The sequence below is a fragment of the Orcinus orca genome, chromosome 14 (assembly GCF_937001465.1).
Source record: "Orcinus orca chromosome 14, mOrcOrc1.1, whole genome shotgun sequence".
Classification (NCBI taxonomy): domain Eukaryota; kingdom Metazoa; phylum Chordata; class Mammalia; order Artiodactyla; family Delphinidae; genus Orcinus; species Orcinus orca.
Genome location: NC_064572.1, coordinates 45,130,833 through 45,154,134, shown reverse-complemented (window position 1 = coordinate 45,154,134; position 23,302 = coordinate 45,130,833). Strand labels below are relative to the sequence as shown.

The 23,302-nt window shown below is 41.8% G+C and overlaps 2 protein-coding genes across 25 annotated transcripts in view; both read right to left on the bottom strand.

Moving 5' to 3' along the window:
* The window catches only part of ZFAND4 (zinc finger AN1-type containing 4), a 76,167-nt gene extending 68,113 nt beyond the window's left edge, over window positions 1–8,054 (bottom strand). For all 5 annotated transcript variants that reach the window (XR_007471455.1, XM_033412112.2, XM_049697391.1 and 2 more), the window contains exon 1: window positions 7,923–8,054. The gene's annotated coding sequence lies outside the window, so the exon portion shown is untranslated. The remainder of the gene's footprint in view (window positions 1–7,922) is intronic.
* A 3,160-nt stretch (window positions 8,055–11,214) lies between these two features.
* WASHC2C (WASH complex subunit 2C) overlaps window positions 11,215–23,302 on the bottom strand; it is a 56,139-nt gene continuing 44,051 nt past the window's right edge. For 8 of the 20 annotated variants that reach the window (XM_033412153.2, XM_033412164.2, XM_033412162.2 and 5 more), the window contains 10 exons: window positions 22,873–23,028; window positions 20,979–21,161; window positions 18,997–19,125; window positions 18,788–18,868; window positions 18,135–18,254; window positions 17,091–17,153; window positions 16,525–16,737; window positions 14,263–14,880; window positions 13,266–13,443; window positions 11,215–11,551 (listed from right to left, as the gene is read on the bottom strand). In XM_033412153.2, coding sequence (XP_033268044.2) covers window positions 11,412–11,551; window positions 13,266–13,443; window positions 14,263–14,880; window positions 16,525–16,737; window positions 17,091–17,153; window positions 18,135–18,254; window positions 18,788–18,868; window positions 18,997–19,125; window positions 20,979–21,161; window positions 22,873–23,028 — 1,881 coding nt within the window. In that variant the 3' untranslated portion in view covers window positions 11,215–11,411. Of the gene's footprint in view, window positions 11,552–12,917; window positions 12,999–13,265; window positions 13,444–14,262; window positions 14,881–16,524; window positions 16,738–17,090; window positions 17,154–18,134; window positions 18,255–18,787; window positions 18,869–18,996; window positions 19,126–20,978; window positions 21,162–22,872; window positions 23,029–23,302 lie in introns of all 20 variants that reach the window. The other 12 variants (XM_033412158.2, XM_012538102.3, XM_033412159.2 and 9 more) reach the window with 8 other exon arrangements.

Sequence of the window (23,302 nt, the reverse complement as noted above, 5' to 3'; positions counted from 1 at the left end):
CCATCCTGCAATATATCTGGTACTTCTATCCTCTAATCATTTGTAACTGCGGCTTCAGAAAACACTGGTCTCTATATCGTTGCTCCTGCTTTCCTCTACTTACCACCATTCCCACACTTGGCTACCTGACAAGCACCTGTGATCTTTCAAGACTCAAGTCGAATAGAAACTATTCCACAAAGCCGTTTACAGTTCCTCCCCTTCACACCCTGACCTCCATCATATATGGCACCCATTACAATCAATTTCATTTTTTACATGACTTTCTTATTCTACTAAATTGTAGGCTCCTTAAGGGAAGGGCATCTGATTTACCACCCCATCACCTAGCACAGTGTTTTGTACATATTGGTACTCATTAAAGGTTTGTTCAATGAAAGAGTAAATAAATATTCATCCTCTCAACTGAGTTTTAGAGCAAACCTGTAATATAGGTAAGGTATTATCCCTGCTTTAGACATGAAGAAGTGTTTGGTTATGCTATAAAAGTTTGTTTGGAGAAATGTTGGTTTCCCATAGGAATCATTACTCATTCCAAACTAACTCCACCAATATTTACACAACTCATAACGTACAGAGATTTCTGCTACAGTGAATTTTTATAACTCAATATAGTTAATTATATTAATTATATTAATTATACTGAGTTATAAAAATTCACCATAGCTCAATATATAAAACCAATATATAAAATTCATCAATTAACTAGGGAGTGTATTTAATATAATTAAGCATAATGAATATAATTAATTAAATAGGGAACCTGAATTGCATTGTGCAGACTGCTAATGTTCCTGAAGATACGGCACCATAGGAAGAAAAGCTATTGCTGGCAGCACAGCTGCTCTGAGTGCTGTTATACTTTTTATCAAAATAATGAGTAATAAATATAATAACACAAAGTAATATGCTAATAATACTGCTGGTGAATTAGAACAAAAAATTTTACAGTTCGTATAGAAACACAAAAGACCCTGAATGGCCAAAGCAATCTTGAGAAAGGAAAATGAGGTTGGAGGAAACAGGCTCCCTGACTTCAAACTAAACTACAAAGCTACAGTAATCAAGACAGTATGGTACTGGCACAAAAACAGAAATATAGATCAATGGTACAGGATAGAATGCCAAGAGATAAACACACTCACATATGGTCACCAAATTCACGACAAAGGAGGTAAGAACACACAATGGAGAAAAGACAGCCTCTTTAATAAGTGGTGCTGGGAAAACTGGACAGCTACATGTAAAAGAATGAAATTAGAACACCACCTAACACTATACACAAAAATAAACTCCAAATGGATTAGAGACCTAAATATAAGACCAGACACTATAAAACTCTTACAGGAGAACATAGGAAAAATACTCTTTGACATAAACCACAGCAAGATATTTTTTGACCCACCTTCTAGAGTAACGGAAATAAAAACAAACAAATGGGACTTAATTAAACTTAAAAGCTTTTGCACAGCAAAGGAAACCATAAACAAGACAAAAAGACAACCCTCAGAATGAGAGAAAATATTTGCAAATGAAACAACAGACAAAGGATTAATCTCCAAAATATACAAACAACCCATGGAGCTCAATATCAAAAAAACAAACAATCCAATTAAAAGATGGACAGAAGACCTAAACAGACATTTCACCAAGGAAGACATACAGATGGCCAAGAGGCACATGAAAAGATTCTCAATGTCACTAATTATTAGAGAAATGCAAATCAAAACTACAATGATCTCATGCTGGTCAGAATGGCCATCATCAAAAAATCTAGAAACAATAAATGCTGGAAAGGGTGTGGTTAAAAAGGGAACCCTCCCACACTGTTGGTGTGTATCCCGCATAGTGGTTGTATACAACCACTATGGAAAACAATATGGAGCTTCCTTAAAAAACTAAAAATAGAACTACCATATGACCCAGCAATCCCACTACTGGGCATATACTCTGAGAAAACCATAATTCAAAAAGAGACATGGGGCTTCCCTGGTGGCGCAGTGGTTGAGAGTCTGCCTGCCGATGCAGGGGACACGGGTTTGTGCCCTGGTCCGGGAAGATCCCACATGCCGTGGAGCAGCTAGGCACGTGAGCCATGGCCACTGAGCCTGCGTGTCCAGAGCCTGTGCTCCGCAACGGGAGAGGCCACAACAGTGAGAGGCCCGTGTACCGCAAAAAAAGAGACATGTACCACAATGTTCACTGCAGCACTATTTACAATAGCCAGGACATGGAACCAACCTAAATGTCCATCAACAGATGAATGGATAAAGAAGATGTGGCACATATATACAATGGAATATTATTCAGCCATAAAAAAGTGAAACTGAGTTATTTGTTGTAAAGTGGATGGACTTAGAGTCTGTCATAGAGTGAAGTAAATCAGAAAGAGAAAAACAAATACCGTATGCTAATGCATATATATGGAATCTAAAAAAAGAAAACAATTGGTACTGATGAACCTAGTTGCAGGGCAGAAATAAAGATGTAGAAATAGAGAATGGACTTAAGGACATGGGGTGGGAGGGGGAAGCTGGGGCGAAGTGAGAGTAGCATCGACATATATACACTACCGAATGTAAAATAGTTAGCTAGTGGGAAGCAGCAGCATGGCACAGGGATATCAGCTCGTTGCTTTGCAATGACCAGGGAGGGTGGGAGGGAGGCTCAAGAGGGAGGGGATGTGGGGACATATGCATGCATATGGCTGATTCACTTTGGTGTACAGCAGAAACTAACATAGTATTGTGAAGCAATTACACTCCGATAAAGATCTATTAAATAATAATAATAATAATGCTGGTGACAGTGGTAAAAGACCACTACTTTCAAGTAAAAGCCAAATAAGTGGCTGTATTGCTCAGGCTGTGTCTCTTATATCCTTAATACATTGACATGTCTGTAGGAATAATGACGGAACCTAACCCCTTTTCCTACCTCACTGAAATGACTGCTTTTATAACACAATTTTGGATAATATGTGGATTCTTAAGAACATACTTATCATCCTATATCAAATAAGAATGTACTACAGAATTATCAGTGTCCATTCCCCCAAAGCCAAGAGCACTCCTATCTACATAGTAAAAGATCTAGCACCAGAGGTCAGGGGTCAGGAATGCCAAACTGAATATTACAGAAATAAAGACATGGGTGACCAGTGCCTGTCCAAGGAATTTAGAGACATAAGATATAAAGATCATTTTTTTCACCACAGTAGTCTTCCACAACAATACCCCAAATATAATAAACAAATGGTGGGAGAAGGTAACATAAAGACAGATTTGGAAGTCCTTCATCTGCAACAAGAATGTACAGAGTAATTATGGGCGAAAAGAAAATTTGCAACCTAGAACAGCACTAATTGCACTGGAACACCACCACAAATTTGGGCCCTAATCAATGCAGTAATTTCCAAAATCCAAAAAGAAGCAAGATTGGTAACCAAATTCAAAGCTGAAATGTGTGCCTCTAGGAAATAATTATACTTCTCCTCAGCAGTAGAAATCACTGTAACAGAGAGCAAAGTAAGTCTAGGAAATCTAGTTAAGCCAGACTGGAGGACTAGATGATAGCAGAGGGGCGAACGGAAGCTCCAGTAGGCCAAAGACCTAGCCAGTACTAAGGGCGGGGTCCGTGGACACCTTTTTAAACATATCACTTTACACTTGGATGAACTCACTGATGTGGCAAGTCTGAATCAGCCCTGGGCTTTTTTTTTTTTAAATAAATTTATTTATTTTATTTTATTTATTTTTGGCTGTGTTTGGTCTTCGTTGCTGCGTGCGGGTTTTTCTCTAGTTGCGGAAAGCTGGGGCTACTCTTCGTTGTGGTGCGCGGGCTTCTCACTGCGGTGGCTTCTCTTGTTGCAGAGCACGGGCTCTAGGCGCACAGGCTTCAGTAGTTGTGCCTCATGGGCTCTAGAGTGCAGGCTCAGTAGCTGTGGCGCACAGGCTTAGTTGCCCCACAGCATGTGGGATCTTCCTGGACCAGGGCTCGACCCGTGTCCCCTGCATTGGCAGGCAGATTCTTAACCACTGTGCCACCAAGGAAGCCCCATGGACAACTTACGAAAGTTGTGTTAGAGCATGCTTGACTGAGCAGATTATGGAACCCTATGATGTTGGTAAATGAGGGGCAATGGAGACTCAAAAACAGGATGGAAAATGATACAAGGACAGCTAAAAAATAGAAGAGGAAGAGGAAAGAAGAAGGCAGAGAAAAAAGTACGTCAGAATTTTTACCAATAATTTAAAAAACATGCTTAGCTATTAAGAGTAATGGAGTCAAAAGAATGAAAAGAATTGAGAACAGTCTCAGAGACCTCTGGGAAAACATTAAATGCAACAACATTCAAATTATAGGGGTTTCAGAAGAAGAAGAGAAAAAGAAAGGGACTGAGAAAATATTTGAAGAGATTATAGTTGAAAACTTCCCTAATACGGGAAAGGAATAGTCAATCAAGTCCAGGAAGCACAGAGAGTCCCATACAGGATAAATCCAAGGAGAAACACACTAAGACACATATTAATCAAACTATCAAAAATTAAATACAAAAAAAATATTAAAAGCAGCAAGGGAAAAACAACAAATAATATACAAGGGAATCCCCATAAGGTTAACAGCTGATCTTTCGGCAGAAACTGCAAGCCAGAAGGGAGTGGCAGAACATATTTAAAGTGATGAAAGGGAAAAACCTACAACCAAGATTACTCTACCCAGTAAGAATCTCATTCAGATTCGACAGAGAAATTAAAACCTTTACAGACAAGCAAAAGCTAAGAGAATTCAGCACCACCAAACGAGCTTTACAACAAATGCTAAAGGAACTTCTCTAGGCAGGAAACACATGAGAAGGAAAAGACCCACAATAACAAACCCAAAACAATTTAAAAAATGGTAATAGGAACATACATATCGATAACTACCTTAAATGTAAATGTATTAAATGCGCCAACCAAAGGACACAGACTGGCTGAATGGATACAAAAACAAGACCTCTATATATGCTGTCTAAAAGTGACCCACTTCAGACCTAGGGACACATACAGACTGAAAGTGAGCGGATGGAAAAAGATATTCCATGAAAATGGAAATCAAAAGAAAGCTGGAGGGGCTTCCCTGGTGGTGCAGTGGTTGAGAGTCCGCCTGCCGATGCAGGGGATACAGGTTTGTGCCCCGGTCTGGGAGGATCCCACATGCTGCGGAGTGGCTTGGCCCGTGAGCCACGGCCGCTGACCCTGCGCGTCCGGAGCCTGTGCTCCGCAACGGGAGAGGCCACAATGGTGAGAGGCCCTGCATACCGCAAAAAAAAAAAAAAGAAAGCTGGAGTAGCAATTCTCATATCAGACAAAATAGACTGTAAAATAAAGACTATTACAAGAGACAAAGAAGGACACTGCATAATGATCAAGGAGTCAATCCAAGAAGAAGATATAACAATTGTAAATATTTATGCACCCAACATAGATGAGGAGCACCCCAATACATAAGGCAAATGTTAACTGCCATAAAAGGGGAAATCAACAGTAACACAATCATAGTAGGGGACTTTAACACCCCACTTCCACCACTGGACAGATCATCCAAAATGAAAATAAATAAGGAAACACAAGCTTTAAATGATACATTATACAAGATGGACTTAATTGATACTTATAGGACATTCCATCCAAAAACAACAGAATACACTTTCTTCTCAAGTGCTCATGGAACATTCTCCAGGATAGATCATATCTTGGGTCACAAGTCAAGCCTTGGTAAATTTAAGAAAATTGAAATCGTATCAAGTATCTTTTCTGACCACAATGCTATAAGACTAGATATCTACTACAGGAAAAAAACTAAAAAATACAAACACATGGAGGCTAAACAATACACTGTTAAATAACCAAGAGATCACTGAAGAACACCACACACAAAAATAAGCTCAAAATGGATTAAAGCCCTAAATGTAAGACTAGACACTATCAAACTCTTAGAGGAAAACATAGGCAGAACACTCTATGACATAAATCACAGCAAGATCCTTTTTGACCCACCTCCTAGAGGAATGGAAATAAAAACAAAAATAAACATGTGGGACCTAATGAAACTTAAAAGCTTTTGCACAGCAAAGGAAACCATAAACAAGACGAAAAGACAACCCTCAGAATGGAAGAAGATATTTGCAAATGAAGCAACAGACAAAGGATTAATCTCCAAAATTTCCAAGCAGCTCATGCAGCTCAATATCAAAATAGAAACAACCCAATCCAAAACTGGTCAGAAGACCTAAGTACACATTTCTCCAAAGAAGATATACAGATAGCCAACAAACACATGAAAGGATGCTCAACATCACTAATCATTAGAGAAATGCAAATCAAAACTACAATGAGGGGCTTCCCTGGTGGCGCAGTGGTTGAGAGTCCGCCTGCCGATGCAGGGGACACAGGTTCGTGTCCCGCTGGGGGAAGATCCCACATGCCGCGGAGCGGCTGGGCCCGTGAGCCATGGCCGCTGAGCCTGCGCGTCCGGAGCCTGTGCTCCGCAACAGGAGCGGCCACAACCGTGAGAGGCCCGCGTACCGCAAAAAAAAGAAAAAAAAAAAAAACTACAATGAGGTATCACCTCACACCAGTCAGAATGGCCACCACCAAAAAATCTACAAACAATAAATGTTGGAGAGGGTGTGGAGAAAAGGGAACCCTCTTGCACTGTTGGTGGGAATGTAAATTGATACAGCCACTATGGAGAACAGTACGGAGGTTACTTAAAAAAACTAAAAACAGAGCTACCATACAACCCAGCAATCCCACTACTGGGCATATACCCTGAGAAAACCATAATTCAAAAAGTCATGTACCACAATGTTCATTGCAGCTCTATTTACAATAGCCAGGACATGGAAGCAACCTAAGTGTCCATCAACAGATGAATGGATAAAGAAGATGTGGCACATATATACAATGGAATATTACTCAGCCATAAAAAAGAAACAATATTGAGTTATTTGTAGTGAGGTGGATGGACCTAGAGACTGTCATACAGAGTGAAGTCAGAAAGAAAAACAAATACCGTATGCTAAACATATATATGGAATTTAAAAAAAAAAAAGGTTCTGAAGATCCTAGGGGCAGGACAGGAATAAAGACGCAGACGTAGAGAATGGACCTGAGGACACGGAGAGGGGGTAGGGGAAGCTGGGACGAAGTGAGAGAGTGGCATGGATATATATACGCTACCAAATGTAAAACAGATAGCTAGTGGGAAGCAGCTGCATAGCACAGGGAGATCAGCTCGGTGCTTTGTGACCACCTAGAGGGGTGGGATAGGGAGGGTGGGAGGGAGACGCAAGAGGGAGGGGATATGGGGATATATGTATATGTATAGCTGATTCACTTTGTTATAAAGCAGAAACTAACACACCATTGTAAAGCAATTATACTCCAATAAAGATGTTAAAAAAAATCATGGGAAAAAAGTAATGGCATCAAAAGACGTTTCTAAATCAATTTCCAAAACATTTCTCTCCTCCCTTCTGAAAAAGTTCTTAAAACACAACCATCAAAGATGAAAGGGAAGTTAAAGAAGGTAATGCGATAACAGTGCTGAATAACTAATTTCAGTAACTCGGAATCAGCTTTATCGATAAACTCTGTTGTAAAGAACAGCCATATAAGAGCATTTCTTTTAAACTCTTCCTCCGACATAAAGGGAGCCAGCATGTTATGCAGTCCTTAAAAATACCGACTCTTAATGAACCGTTTTTACTAAAGCCTGGAAATATACCTAAGTTTTAAATACAAGCTTCAGAATTATATCCACCACATCATGTACCCTAAACTCTGAAATCAATTTCCTAGCGGGACTGTGAAATCCTTCAAAGCCAACGCCTCCTCGAGCCTTCAGTGTTAGGCACTTGAAGAGAACGGAGTCACCTGCGCAGCCCGTGCTCCTCCAGGATAAACTCCGGCTACCCAGACGCATGGGCCAGATCAGGAGGGCAGCGGTTAGGCTCCGCGTCAGAATCCGCGACTCGGAGGGCAGCACCTGTCGGACGGGGCGGGGCACCCCGCGTCGCGCTCGCGGAAGGACGGAAAGTGGAGGCTGTCTCCTCCGCGAAGGCGGCCCACCGCGCCGGTATCGGGGCAGCGGCGGCGACGGAGGGGGCGAGGCCAGGAGGCCAGCGACGGCAGCGCGGCCCGGCTCAGCGGCCCGCGGCCCTGGGCGCCCTCCCCATCCGGCCCGCTTGCCCTCACCGGCTCTCGTCCACTCCCTCGCCCACCCGCAGGCCAGTAAGGAGGTGCGGCCCCGCGAGCGCCGCCGCGGCAAGAACCGAAGAGCAACGCTCAGTGGTCGCCGCGCCCCCGCCCCTTTGTGACACCGCGTACCAATCGCTCGCCGGTGCTCGCGTCGCCCTCCAATCAGCGGGGGCAGGGGCGGGACCTGTCCGCCGGACGCCTGCGGGTGCTCGGGAGCCGGTGCTTCTTTTGCGTTCGGTGGTGGTTGTTGGTTAGGAGAGGCCCGGATGTTAATCCTATATTACTAACAGTGGCCTGCTGACTTCGGCCGAAGCGGGCGGGCTGGAGACCAGTCGCACAGGCTTCTGGGAACGGTGGGGTTGGCCTGTGGCCTAAGGAGAGTATGGACAACACCCTCCCTGACACCAAATTAAGGCGCTCTTAGAGGTGCCCGACGTGCTGCGGGGATAGTCCCCGTCGATGGCCTTCCCAGAGCCTGTGCACTTCCAGTGCGGTCCAGGCCGGCCTGGCTTAAACAAATCGCCCTTCCTGCGCTTTACTGACCTCTAACGTTTCTGGTCTCACGTACCTCATCTGAAACATGGGGACATTGCCATGCCTGGTTGAAAGCAAGGGCGAAAGCAAACAAGCTCTGTAGATCTTATCCATTTATTCCTCACCCAATTTACTGAGAATTGTAGAGTTGAAATTGAGTGGGTACCTTGGGTTGTCAAATCGCAGCGTCGGCTATGCCCAGCCACCCTTTTTTTTCCCTCCAGTTCTAATTCCCAAGCTGTTGAGCTCAGGTGCACAACATAACAGACAACACAAACCTTCCAGCCTGACATGGACCCCCACTGCTTCTTTTTATCTTCATTTCCTGTAGGTATTCTAAATCCAAGGTTTACAGATTTTCCAGCCCTCCTGGCCTACTATTTTACTAGGTGGATTACTCAACTGACAATAAACAGTAATCTCCCTCTCACTGCAGCTTCACTTATCTTGTGACTCGGAGGAACCAGTCTAAAATGAACCCCAATGCCTAATCTCCATTGCCTGTCCCTTCTTACTCTCCTCTGAGACCCCACCCACCAAATTATCTCCATCATTCAACAAACCATTGAGTATACATTGAGGTATATGTATGATAAGGGACTGTGCTTTCACTCATCTTCAGGCTCTCTTGCCACTGGTTCCTTCTTAAACTCTAATACTGAGTTGACTGGAGCCCCGTGAGGACAGAGATATGATTATTATCTTTGTATACTAAATTCTTAAATGAGTGCCTGTGATGAAATGAATCTTACTGAAGCAAAACCTTAGTTTCTAAAACCTGCCACCCCTCTCAGTCAGGGAGAACTGTGAGAAGGAGCTTTGGAGTCAGGTGGATGAGCTTAAAGCCTTGGGTTCCAACACTGGAAGCTCTTGGCCAGTTCATTCATTCTCACCATCATCATCTACCATGTTTCAAGTGCCAGATAGTTAACAAGGATCTTTGCATATTCTGTCCCATCACAATCCTGCAAGGTGGGTACTGAAACCCCTACTTGACAAAGAAGGAAACAGAAGCTAAGAAAGGTGAAACAATTTGCCTATACTCAAACAGCTCTAAGTGGCAGATTTAAATCTAGGTCTCAATAAAAAAATCCAAACTTGTTCCGCTGGTCCACTCTGCTTCCAGATTTTAGCCTCATCTGTGAAATGAGGACAACACCTATCTGGTAGAGTTAAGGAGACTGACATGAAAAGTGCCTACCATTGGACCAGTGAGTGTTAAGTTCCCTCCCGCTTTCAACCCTCTCAAAATAGCAATTTGCCTATTTTCTAACTCTATTGTCTCCTGAATTCCCTGGAATCAATCCTAATGATGGGTCAGCAGATTTGATCATTCCAAAAGAAAAACATGTTTAACAAATGCTTACTGAGTCAGATCCCACATTGGGCTCAGAGCAGGAAACTGTACACAAGTAACCTAAGGGACAGAAGGAAGATGCGCTAAAGGGATAGGGAAAAGGAATAGGCAGCTAGTGTGTACCCTCTTCTGCTGCTGGGTCATTCTCGCAGCAGAGCTGGACAAACAGTTGATGTGTGAGAGCTATACGAAATCTCTGACTATGAGCAATTCCCAATTCAACCTAAAAAGTAACCAAGGAAGAAGTTACTGGCTTCAGAATTGGTGAAGCCAACTGGGTCTGCTTACAAGATTGTGCCACGGTTACAGATTGAATACTCATGAGCAAGATGGCACAGCACAGGAAAACAGACTAGAAGGGCGGGGGGTGGGGTGGGGGGGTGGTCAGCCATCCACAATGGACAACACAGTTGTAGAACATTCCCATCAGTGCAGAGTTCTATGAAACAGTGGTGCTCTAGAAGCTGACATTTCCATCCTCAGCACTTCTTCCTACCATTATCTGGGTTCATTCTGCCCTTTCAAAAAATAATGCAAAGCTCCAAGGAATGGAAATGGATGCCTTAGAGCAAGGGTCAGCAAATTGTTTCTGTGAAGGGCCACAAAGAAAATATCTTAGACTCTGTAGGCCATCCAGTCTCTGACACAACTACTCAACTCTGGCATTGGAGGTAGGGTGAAAACCGCCATAGACAATACATAAATGAATGGGTATGGTTCTTTCCAATAAAACTTTATTTACAAAAACAGACAGTAGAGGACTACAGTTTGCCAAACCTTGCTTTAGTGGACCTATAGAGGCATCTTCAGAATTCAGTGGAATGAGAGAAAACCTCCTCTCCTATTACAAAGACTCATGAAGTTTATAATCTCTCATCCTCTTCCTCTATCAAGTGCCTTGGTTCTAAGTTAGGGCTCCCATACATGTAGGGAAGACTCCTGGTCATCTGTCTGGCATTTGCTACCTCTGGGAGTCCCTGCCCACCCATGAAAGGCACAAATAGGTTTCTTTTCTAATGACCCTAAACCATGGCCCCACCAAGGCTAATCAAAATATGGTTAAAAAAGCAAAAACAATAACGAAACAGTGAAACATTTATTTCTGTTTGGCAGTATTAAGCATGATTAAAACCAGTACAGAAAAATACTAAGTACGTTGGGTAAGAAGTGAGCTAGCTGTTTCAGTATATGCTTTTTATAATTCAGTTAAGACAGTGAGCACAGAAGACAGCATCATTAACTCAAGGATGTAGCTGAAGGATACCCGGTACACTCTACTGGCCTCCAAAGGCGTTCAAGGGATCATCAAATATGTTGGACACCTTCTGTTCAGATCTTGATTCAGGCACTGTCTGTGAAGATCGACTTTTTGGTTTGGTTGTCTTAGCCTGGATACCAGAGGAGAAGATATCATCTTTAAAAAGGAAAAAAAGAAAAAGAAAAGAAGAGTTGCTGAATAGGCAAGCAAATGGGTGCTTTTAAGACACATCTACACAAACAACCAAAGACTCAAGTCTGACAACAGTATGGGATACCAAAAAACACTAAGATAGAGCCAAGCCTCTTAGATTCTGGTCCTGGTTCTGCTACTAAGTTTTATGATCACATACAAGTCACATTTTCTCTCTGAGCATAATTTTCTCAGCTACAAAGCTGTGTGTGTGCACATGCAGGAGAGGAAAAGTGGAAAGATAACTGAATCTCCAATCCAGCCCCTGACTTTACCATCTATGCATTATACTTATTTCTACATTCTTTTCCCACTGGATTTTAAAAGGAAAAGGCACTAAAAATAAGCAAAGGGAAATCCAACACAGGTCACCCTCTTTCAGAATAAATGCATCTGTTTGCAGCACCTAAATGCTAAGCGTGTAAGTCTTTATGACTACACTTGTGTTTAATGTTTCACTGACTCTAATGCTCCATGACTCATTTTACTCAGTAATGATAGTAACCCAGTAATGTTACTGCTAGGATTCTATTCTACTGAGATTTTAGCATGTGTACATAAAGATATGTATGTACAAATGTTAAAGATTATGGTATCATTTGTAACAGAGAAAATGGAGAAACAATCTAGATCACTCTCAATAGGCTAATGGCTAAATATAAAGCAACAGTACACAACTACTAAAAACAAGGAAGTAGATCTCTATGTACTGACATGGGAAAACACTGAAAAAATAAGTATACGTTTATATGTATACAAACCTATATTACTGTCACCATATCTGAAAGGGGACACACCAAACTCTCAATAATAGTTACCTCTAGGGCTAGCTTTTTACTTTTTACAAATAGTATTAATCTATTATAACATGTATTACTTTTTTTGTAATAAAGTCTCTTCTGTACCTTGTAGTGGGAAGCAGGTAGAGACAGAGCACACTTGCTTGGGGAGTCGAAAAAGTGTGGCTTTGCAGTACCAGCTTTCTCCCAGTTAACCCCAAGGTCCAGACTGGGAGAGAGGAGGTGGGGGAGTAGGAAGTGTATATGGCCTCAGCCTGAGTCCTATGCACTAACACAGGACATATCAGAAGTCCTACATTTCGGGTTATGGGGCATTTGGCTTGCCCAGTAATAAAGTAGACATTACACTATGGAGAGAAAATGAACATGTTTACAAACACAGAAGATCTTTGGTGAGAGGTAAAGTCTGAGTTACAGCCTGCTTTCCTATACAGTCCTCTCCTCCTGCACTGCCCCTCCATCCTCCGAACCACTAACGCTCACTCTCCAGCTAGAACTGCATCACACCCGAGGCAGCCACCTCAGCCTACTTTAGCATGTGGGGTAGTTTCTGATCCTCCTTTCATGACATCAGTGTTCAGATTTGGCATAGATGATTGGCAGGGGGCACACTAAGAAAAAAGCAAAATTATACTTGAAAGTCAAACTCTGGGCTCCTTCAAACTCCTTCATATCCATCATAACAAAACACTGTTTCACCAAAATGACTAGGCCATTTACTTATCCACCCTCAGTCTATCTCAGGAGTATATAGCAAGTCAAAGGAAACCCACTGGGGAACATTTTCCAGGAAAGGGTCAAGACAAAGGTAGCAGGAGAAATATAAAGTCGCTGAACAGTAATGACTCTCTCCGTCATATGCAGAAAACTAAACTTACCCATATCATCGTCAAATATAGACTTAGCTTCCACTTTCTTTTTGGACTTTTCTTTTGGTTTTACAGTTAGATCAGCAAAGATATCAATGTTATCATCAAACAAGTTGGAGTCAAACGTTCTTTCCTTTTCTCTTGTTTTCTGTGAGGCTTTCATTGCTTCTGTAGCAAATATATCATCCTTGTAAGCCAAAAAACAAGCAAAACAATTTTAAATCAAGTTTTTACTTTACGACATACACTAATTTCAACAAGTTGTAGAAATGCAAACTGCCACAGGGTTCTGGAACAGCCATGTGAGCTGCCCCTCTATCGGGAATTGCTACTCCAGATCTCTGCCTGGCATGGTCCTTCTCTTTCTTCTAGTCCCAGCTAAACCTCGAGCCGTACAGAGAACCCTTCTCTATCAGTCCTACCTGAAGGAGCACCTCCCACCCCCACCCATCACTCTGCCCCACTGCCCTGGGTTGTTTTCTTTAAGACCCTTAACATTACCTGAAAACGTTATTTATATGCGGCTCTGTCTATATCCAATTCCCCTCCCTGAGAGCTCTGGGGAGCAGAGCACTGGTCCTAGTTCACCTTGTGCTTCCACTTCCCAGATGCTCAATAAACATCTGCCCGAAGAGTGTCACTGAAGGCCTTACCGCTTGCGTTAAATCATCAGCTCCAGCCAGAGCCTGTTTCCCCAAGAACCAGAGGTTACACACTCAAGCTGTAGAGATGCTACTTTATCTATGCTGACTGCAGCAATAGCTAGATTAAAACTATAAAAATCAAGACTTGCATCAATGGTTATGGCCAGAAACAAAATAGAAAACCACTTCTGAATAAGTTTCAGAGTTACTAATAAAAGAACCTAATTATAATTACTAAGCAAGTAGATACAGGGCAGCAACCAAACAGGTTTAATACAATCTGTGGCTCAGATGACCCAATCAGGTATTTTCCTTAACAAAGAACCCTGCACAAAAATGTATTGTTATGTCCTATTACCTACCTCAAAAATATCTTGTGCTTTTGTGATAACATCCTGCTGACTGTTGGATTTTGACTCATTCTTCTTGCCTTTCTGGTCTGTAAAGAGATCGTCCTCATCTTCCAGGAGAGGGAAAGGATTTGTTTTCTTTGCTGGTTTTGGTTTAACAGACTGAAAGAGATCATCATCACTGACTGCCTCACTGAGAGCAGGAAACATGGGGCTTTTTTCTTTACTTCCCCCTGCCGGGTTGGCCAGGCTGTCTGCTGCCTTCACCTTGGCTTTTCTTCTCCCCGTGGACTGAGATGCAATGCCCTTGGAAAAGATATCTCCAGAATCAAAAAGGTCATCCTCAAGAGGTTGACCCAGAGATTTCACAAAGGGGTTTCTGTCTGTCCCAAGCACAGGACCACCTGCCCAAGTTGGAATGGCAGCTGCCACGGCCTCCTCAGAGCTGTCTTCTCCACCAGCTGCCCTGGGCTGTGGCTGATGACCATCTGGTGAAATGACGCCATCTGCCAATTGTGCAACAAATCCCCTGGGGATACTCATGTCCTCAGCCTCACTGGACTCCTGGGCAGCCAACCGCCGAGCTGCGCGTGTCTGTGGTCTGCGCTTCCCTCTCACTTTGACCCGGCTCTGCAATGGCAAAAACCACATGCTGACCTGATGGTTTTTTAAAAGGTGCTCAAAACTAACATAGCAAATCATCAGCAACTCAAAATACTGTTAGGTTGTCAGGTTCCCCTCAATCGAGATATTATCTAAGACAGAAGAGGTTATTTCTTAAAGATTTCCAAAGGCGTTTAATAGCTCCTAGTACTCTAAGACTCATTCTTAATCCTTCACTGTCCCCCATTTTTGAGTCTTTTGAGGGCAATTTCTGTTCAATTTGATACAAAAGGCTTCATCTGCCACTGGAAGCCACACTGCTTGTGCCACACTGTCCTGTGTCCCACAGCACTCCCTGGACCCTTCCTTCTCTGCCCTAAGTTTATATGTGGGTATCTTTCAAAACGAGAAAGAATCAGTGGGATTCTGGCAATAAGCTTTACTGGGGGATAGCCTAAAATCAGGCTCCAGAAACAGGGAGATAAGATGATAAAGACAGAAAGGTAATCTCAGATGCTCTTTTCTTCAAGTCAACAAACACTAAATCCAAATTTTAAATATTTCATGTAAAAAAATGCGGCTTAGGAATCAGAACTTTCAATATAACCTCAAAATATGAGTCACTTATTAGCAATAATGCAGTACTTGTAACATTTTCCAACATATACCATCAAGTAGTTTTAAGAAGGCACAAGCTACTTTGGGCAAAGTACTTAACTGTACTTTGGGCAAAGTACTTAACTGTACTTTGCCTATGTCGAAATTTCACGAATTATTTCAGGAACAATTTAAACTTAACAACAACAAAATAAGCTAACAGAAAAAAAAGAAAGGAGGGATGTTTTATTTTTCATAAGTAAAACAGGTTTGGAAACACTTGAAATGAATGTATTTGCAGGGTCATCCTCGGTACTGTTGATTACTCAGATAACAGCTAAGATTTGAGAAGGAAGACTGGATATAAGAAAAGAGAACCAACTGAAATAAAAGTAAAACCTCAAAGAGGTCATGGTCCATCCAGCACAAGTCCACAGTCCTATGCAACAGTGTGACAGGACCGTAATTGCCACGGGATCTCAGAGAGGGAGCCCAGGACAGGGGCAGGAGGGGAAATGTCACAGAAACTGTGAAGTCTGTGCAGAGCTGTCGATGAGGAAGAGCATTCCTGACAGAGGAAGCAGCACGAGCTGATGGCAGCAGCACGTTGGGGCATGTGTGTTTGGGGAATGGTTCCTGGTGACTGGACTTAGGCTGACAGTGTGGGGCGACTGGTGGGAAAGCTGGAAGCTTCGGATAGCACAGACTGTAAATGGCTTTAATACCAAACCAAGGAGCTTGAACGTCCTCCTTTGAGCAGTAAGGAGACAGCAGAGGAAGCAAACAGTAAGGACATGATCTGCTCAGTGTTCAGAAGGCCTCCAGGTGGCAGCCAGGAGTTAGTGAGCTAGCTACTGAGCAGAATGTAAATGTAACAAAGGCAGGCAGTGGAAGAGTGGACACAGAACTAGGGAGGTGGAAGGAGGGCGGAGAGGCTCAAGGAAAGATGAGACGCCTCCTTCAAATGAGGAATCGGGGTCAGCCTATCGTGTGCAACTGATGAACTCAGAAGAAACATATAAACTGTTTTGGTTTTAAAAAAAGCAGGCAAGCAAGCAAAGGTGGTTTCATCACCTTGTTCACACTGTGTAAGGTGTCTGCCTGAGCTGGAAGGTCAAAACTCACGCCGGCCTCCCCACTCCCGGGAAGAGTGGGCATACTTTCCAGACTGTGGATTCTCCCAGGTTCAGACGAAGGAACGCCCAATTCTGGCAAAACAGACTTCATTCCAGAGATCTGGGGAGCCGCTGTAGGCAGCAAGGCTGCTGGGTTAATGGCTAAATTTGCCTAAAGAAGAAAAATGAAACTTACTCTGTATGTTTTCTTAAACACAGCAGTCTACTCTTATTACTGTGACACATGACGAAAGACTTGGTGTATGTAATATATAGTACGAGAGGAGAAAGAGAAAGGCAGGGAAGTCTCCTGATCTAGTCTTAGAATTAAATCAGAGGGCTATACCCCTGTGCCCACCACAGGACCAAAGAAGAGATGTTACAGACACAGCACACAGGAAGCAACAACCAGAGGGTGGGGAAGAGATGAGAAAACGCTTGGCAGCAGCTGACAAAAGGAAAACCCAAGAAACTTTACAGATGCCACAAGGCCGGCAATGAAGGTTCCAGACACGTTATAATTACTTGAATTTTCCAGATCCAAGGGGATGGCTCTTTGGTTTTAAATGGAGCGGGACCTGGTGAGTCCTGTGTGAAATTACATTCAGTTAAAAATCCATTGGGGAAATAGAAAAGTGTCTCTTGGATTACACATATGCCTGAAAATAAATCTGTGATGGAACAAAGATGTTGGTTTCTATAATTCTATAATGGGAAAGGCATTCAAATCTCTCCTGGGGCCTCAAAACATTTCACTAACATTACTTCATTTGTGCTTCCTTATCCGTTGTGTAAGTGGAAGGCTGTAAGACCACACATGGAGGAAAGGGAGACAAAGATCATGAATAAGATTCATAAGAATTATAGTGTGTCAGAGCTCCAAAACTGGACCAGCTGGAAGCATGACCATGCTGGTTATCTCACACAGCAAATATTACAGAGCACACAGAAATTCACCCAAGCCTAATGCACTAGTTCTAGAAGCAAAAGAAGCTGAGACTTGAGTCGCTGGAGATGTGTGAGTCCTAGTGCCTCATTTTCACAGCTCAGAACACTGAGGCCTCAATGAGACATCCAGGGACAGCTGTAAGCCAGGACCATAACTCACTGTCTAGCCCTGCTCTGCCCTCAGGAGGAGCGCCACAGAGAAGACTGCTGAGGATGGAGGCCTAATAGCAATGATCTCATAAGACATAACACAGAGAGGGAATCAAGAAAGTGGATATAATTCATATTTAATTCTAATGGAACCCTACTCCAAGGTAGCCCAAAGGGAGAAATGTTGCTCTAGTGGGAAGATCTTAATCCTGCCTTAACTCTATCTTGGAATTGAATTTGCAGGTACTCCACAAGTAATAATGATAAGTATGGATTCATGGAACCAGTGTGGAGTGAGAGAGGAGAAATGAGCAGGGGTTTAAAAAAAAAGTAAACAAAGGGAGGTAGTCCTAGTTGCTATTTTCTCCTTAATTAAGAGAACTCTGAATGACCCCGGGGTCTGCATGATGCAATTAAACTATACAACAATGCAAACAAGAGCTGAAAGTCCTTAAAGAGATCAGTTCTAACCTGAGGTGTTTCCGATTTCCATATGCCTTTTTCTTTGATACCTGGAGTGGATTCAGGATGTTTCTGGTTCTTGAAAGAGGAAACAGAGTGGTCTTTTTTCACTACCTTCTTTTCTGGGATCTTCAAAAGCAAAGAATACCCCAAGTCTGTCAAATATCTTAGAAATTTTAAGGAAAAGTCACAATGCAAAAAGAGAAAATAGCTTCTGACTTTAAAAGTCATTTCACAAATGAGGGTTGAACAAATTTAAAGGCAGCATTTCAGAAATAGAGTTCTAAAGACCAGGCGTCCTCTCAGTGATAAAGAGAAAATAGAGAGTACTTAAAAATCTACTGGGGAAGGGATGGCCTAACACTCAGATTTACAGCTTTGCACCTGAAAGGCATGAATATTTTGTCACCATATCATATGTACTGGTCTTTCAATGAACAACTTAAAAATCAAACAGATTTGTAATACTGTAAGAGAGCCTGGGTTAGTTAATAGTTTAACGTTAGGAAACATAAGATGGAGACAACCTGAACACCATCATGAGCACATTATTTGCTGTTCATTTACTAGTGAGCATTTTCCTTAGTCACATAAGGGGACATTCATTTCCTTTCCCAGAAGCCTTCCCACACACCGCAGTATTGAGAACAAAAGTCTGATACCAAAGGATGCGACTTGGCAGAGCTGAAAAGATCATCATCTTCATCATCCCCAAACAGGCTCCCAACACTTGGCTCTAACAACTAGAACAGAAAAAACTTAAATTCAATATCCAAAACAAAAACAATTTACAAAGAGAGTCAGGTGAGCTACAGAGACAATATTTAACATAATAACAAAGCTATGACATGGAGAACCATTTGGAACTGACCCTGGTTTTTTCGGTGCCGGAGAAAAGGTCAACGTCTGGGTCATTGTCCTTCTGAAGCTTGTGACTAAAAAGGAGCTCTTCATCCTGAAAGACACCTGTGCTCTTGGGGCAGGCATTAGGATCAGGACTCTAGGAAAAAAGAGGGAAGTTCACGTATTTTATAGACTCCTAGGGCTTTACCTCAAGGAAATAATACACAGCTACAAAGATGAAACAACAAAGATATTCCTTGTGGCTCTGTTTATAGTGGCTAAAGGTTGGACACAGCCTGAGTGCCCATCAGAAGGGGAATGACACAGTCACACAATGGAATACTTTGGAGATACTAAAAACAGTGGAGAATATATTTACAAAAACAGATAACATATACATAATCTGGAAAGATCATCTTTCAACCTTTGTGTAGTATTTGAATCTGAACTGTTTATTTAAAAAACAATCCTTAGTTCCATACTGAGAAACATTTTAGGGGTGAAAACACATAAAGTTAAACAAGTTCTCTCCATCTCATGCCCAAAGGGAAGAATGAGACAGCAGCTGATTTAATACAAGAAATTACACAGAGTGGTCAAGCACATATCCCTAACTTCTACATACCAGCATCTTAGGCCAAAGAGCTGGCACGGGTGTGATCAGCCAACCTTCTCCTATGCCCATCCACCTTCCACCCCACTACCTTCAGATTCCAAACAAGTTCTTTCTGTTTCCTAGGGTATCTGACATTTGAAAGTTACTATCACATTACTTGGTTTGATACTATAATGCCCCAGACTTGACATTCTAAAATTCTTCCCTTTCTTTAGTATCACAACCACAGACAGAAACAAACAAAAAAACTCACTTCTGACAAAATATGTCACATTAAAAATTAACTAATAATTATTATTGATTATATATAAAAATTACTGTAACATAGCAACTAAGGTTCAAAGTTTTACAACCATGAAAATCATATACAAAATCAAACACAGTAAGAGACTGGAAGAAAATACAGCAAATTATTCATATTCACTGTGTGTAGCTCTCATTTATAAATGGGGCTATCCTACTGGTATAATAAGAAAATTCGTAAAACATTTGTTGCAAATATCAACATGGACTATATCCTCAGTTTGATTTACAAAAAATTATTGGCAATCTATGGCCCATCACCTGTTTTCTCTTTTTTTAATACTTCTATTGAGATAAAATTCACCTATTTAAAGTGTGTAATTCAATGGTTTATAATATATTCACAAAGCTGTGTAAATACCACCACAATCTAAATTTAGAACATTCTCATTATCCCATAAAGAACCTCCAAACCTACTAGCAGTCACTCTCCATTCCTGTCCGCCTCTTTCCCCGGACCCAGGCAACCACTGATCTACTTTCTCTCTCCATGGATTTGCCTGTTCAAGACATTTCAAATAAATGAATTCATACATAATGTGTTTGTCACTAGCTTCTTTCATTCAGCATGTTTTCAAGGTTCATCTATGTTGTACCATGTATCAGTAATTCACTTTTTATTGCCAAATAATATTCCATTGTATGGCTAAAACACATTGTGTTTATCCATTCATCAGCTGATAGACATTTGAGTTGTTCCCATCTTTTGGCTATTATGAATAATACCTGTTGGGAACATTACATTCAAGTTTTTGTGTGAACTTATGTTTTAATTTCTCTTGGTTATATACCCAGGAGTGGAATTGCTAGGTCATGTGGTAACTCTTATATTTAAGAATCTGAGGAAGCACCGAATTGATTTCTGAAGTGGCAGCACCATTTTACATTTCTAACAGCAATGAAGGAGGGCTCCAGTTTCTCAACATCTTCACCAACACTTGGCCATTATCAAAAAAGTCAACAAGTGATGGTAAGAATGTGAGGAAGCTGGAACCCTCCATTCTTCAGCAACTCACATCACACAACTGACACCGCGAAATGAGACTTTTTTATCCTTCTAAAGATTTGAACCTTTACAGCTTTTTGCTCACCTTTCCTACTTCTTCCTTCGGAGCCTGGAAGCTGTTTTGATCTTCTGTTTTATCCTCTTCCTCATCAAATAAGCTAAGAACAGTTTTGGTTCTAGTTTTAGCTCCTCTATCCAATGGGGATGATGCAGAAAATAAATCAGAATGCTTGGCTGCTTCCTGAGTAGATACATTCAGAGATCCTTCCTGAAAATGGAAATAGTAAGGAAGAAAAATGAGTAACACCTGGAAACAAAAATTCTATTGTGGGGCCTCCCAAGCTCCTCATTAATTCAGTAACTGTCACACCTGCATGTTTCAGGGCATGACAGCTAATCACACCTACTCCCAGGTAACAAAACACTCAGGCCAATTCTTGATCGGCCACTCCAATGGAGAGTCTAGTACAGATAATTCATAATCAAAGATGATTTTTTCCAATCAGTTTAAAGCCTATATTTATAACTCCTTCCAAACAAGATACATATATATCAGTTATAACCCTGAGCCACATAGGTTGCTCATGAGCTATAAATAACTTTGAAGTCACAGGTATGACACAAATGCCAATCACTGGAAACGGATCATATATTTCCTAGTATTTAACTAAGACATAACTCCAAGGGAGAGGCCTAATTGACAGAATTGGACACAACTTGTAGAAGGCTTATACTGTATTATGCAATTAGAAGAATCTCTAAAATAATCATAAAATGCAACATTTATTCATTCAACAAGCACCACCTTTCAGGCAAGATACCATTGACTGTAAGAATCACTGTTCCTGTATGAACTGCTGAGAAAAAAAAAAAAAAAAACTCCCAATTAAACATGCCATCGATTGTGAGGTGCATCCTAATTTCAAAGTGGTTAAACTATGAAGGAAATATATACTTCTTTAAAAAAATATGTAATTTTGAAAGTGCCTACTATGTGCGAGGTAATAAGCTAAGCACCACAGATGCAATGGAGAGCAAAATGAACATGGCCCCAATCCTCAAAAAGCTTATCCTCAAGCAAGGGAGACAGCAGTACAACAAGCAGCTAGAGTTCAAGGGGAAAATGGGCTACAGCAACACAGGAAAGGTCACATTGAAACAACAGGAAGAGAATGTCACACAGTGATTCAGGTATAGGTAAAATGTTTGCATCACTGTAGCCCCAAGAAGCCTCAACAGGAAAAGTATATGCAACATTCTTCACATAGGCCCTAGAAGAGACAGTAAACCTAGATAGCTGAACACACACAAGTACGAGAGTAAGAGAAAAGTTAGAAAAAAAGAAAAAGGAGACAGAGACTGAAAGAACTGCTGATTCCCAGATGCAGCCAGCCGCCTTATCCATAGGCCTCCTGCAGGAGAGGACAGCCCGCCCAGGAGAAGAAAGTTAATGCTTTAGAAGAAAGCCAAATTTCACTTCACTCTGTAATTCACAGCCAACATCAACTAAATGTAAAAGATTGGTAAACTAAAATCTTCTTAAAGCTGTCATTGTAATTTAAGTACAGGTGGGACTAGAAGAGAGCAAGGGGAAACAGACTACGGAGAAGAGAGCCAGTCAGAAAGAACAGACGTGCAGAGAGAAAACCGAAAGGAAAAATGAGATGAGACAGAGAAAGGCAAAATGGACACTGACACAATGACCATAATAATGTAAAACGGGAAAAATGCACATCATTGTGTGCGCACATATGCCTAGAAAAGAGATGGAGAGGCAAGAGCAATGTTGAAGGTCTCCCTGAATGGCAGGATCACAGATTTTCTTCTTCATACTTTTCAGTGTTTTCAAAATTTTCAACAAATGAGCCGTTTGTTTTCTGTGGTAGAAAAATGTAAGGGTATGTGTGTGCGTGTGTGGGTTTTACAAGAACACGTGAGAGACAAAAATACCAGATTATACAAGAAAAAAAGAAGTCCACCTTTCCTGACTCCTCAGCCACACTAGTTCTCCCAAATTCTGACGACTCTTTGGCGCTCTCAGCCTTCTTAGCCACCGGTTTCACTCCCAACCGTGCCTCCTTCTCTTCTTCATCACTGAACAGCAGAGGTGGTACGTCAGGGACAGTCTCTTTTTTCTATCAGAAGAAGAATAAATGACATCCTCAAAAACAAACAAACAAACAAAACGTGTGCCTGACGAGCATGGCAATGTATTGAACACCCAGAAGCACAGTCCTCTTTAAGGCATTAGCTAAACTTTGGGGTCGGGAGAGACAGGACAGGACAGTGAAGGGCGCACAAACAGGGAGAAGCAATACCACCACCACCTCAGACTTGCAGACAGTTTCTGCCATCACAAGGTCTGAACCTGTCTCCTTGCATCTGTTAACTCCTTGTGTGCACCATGGC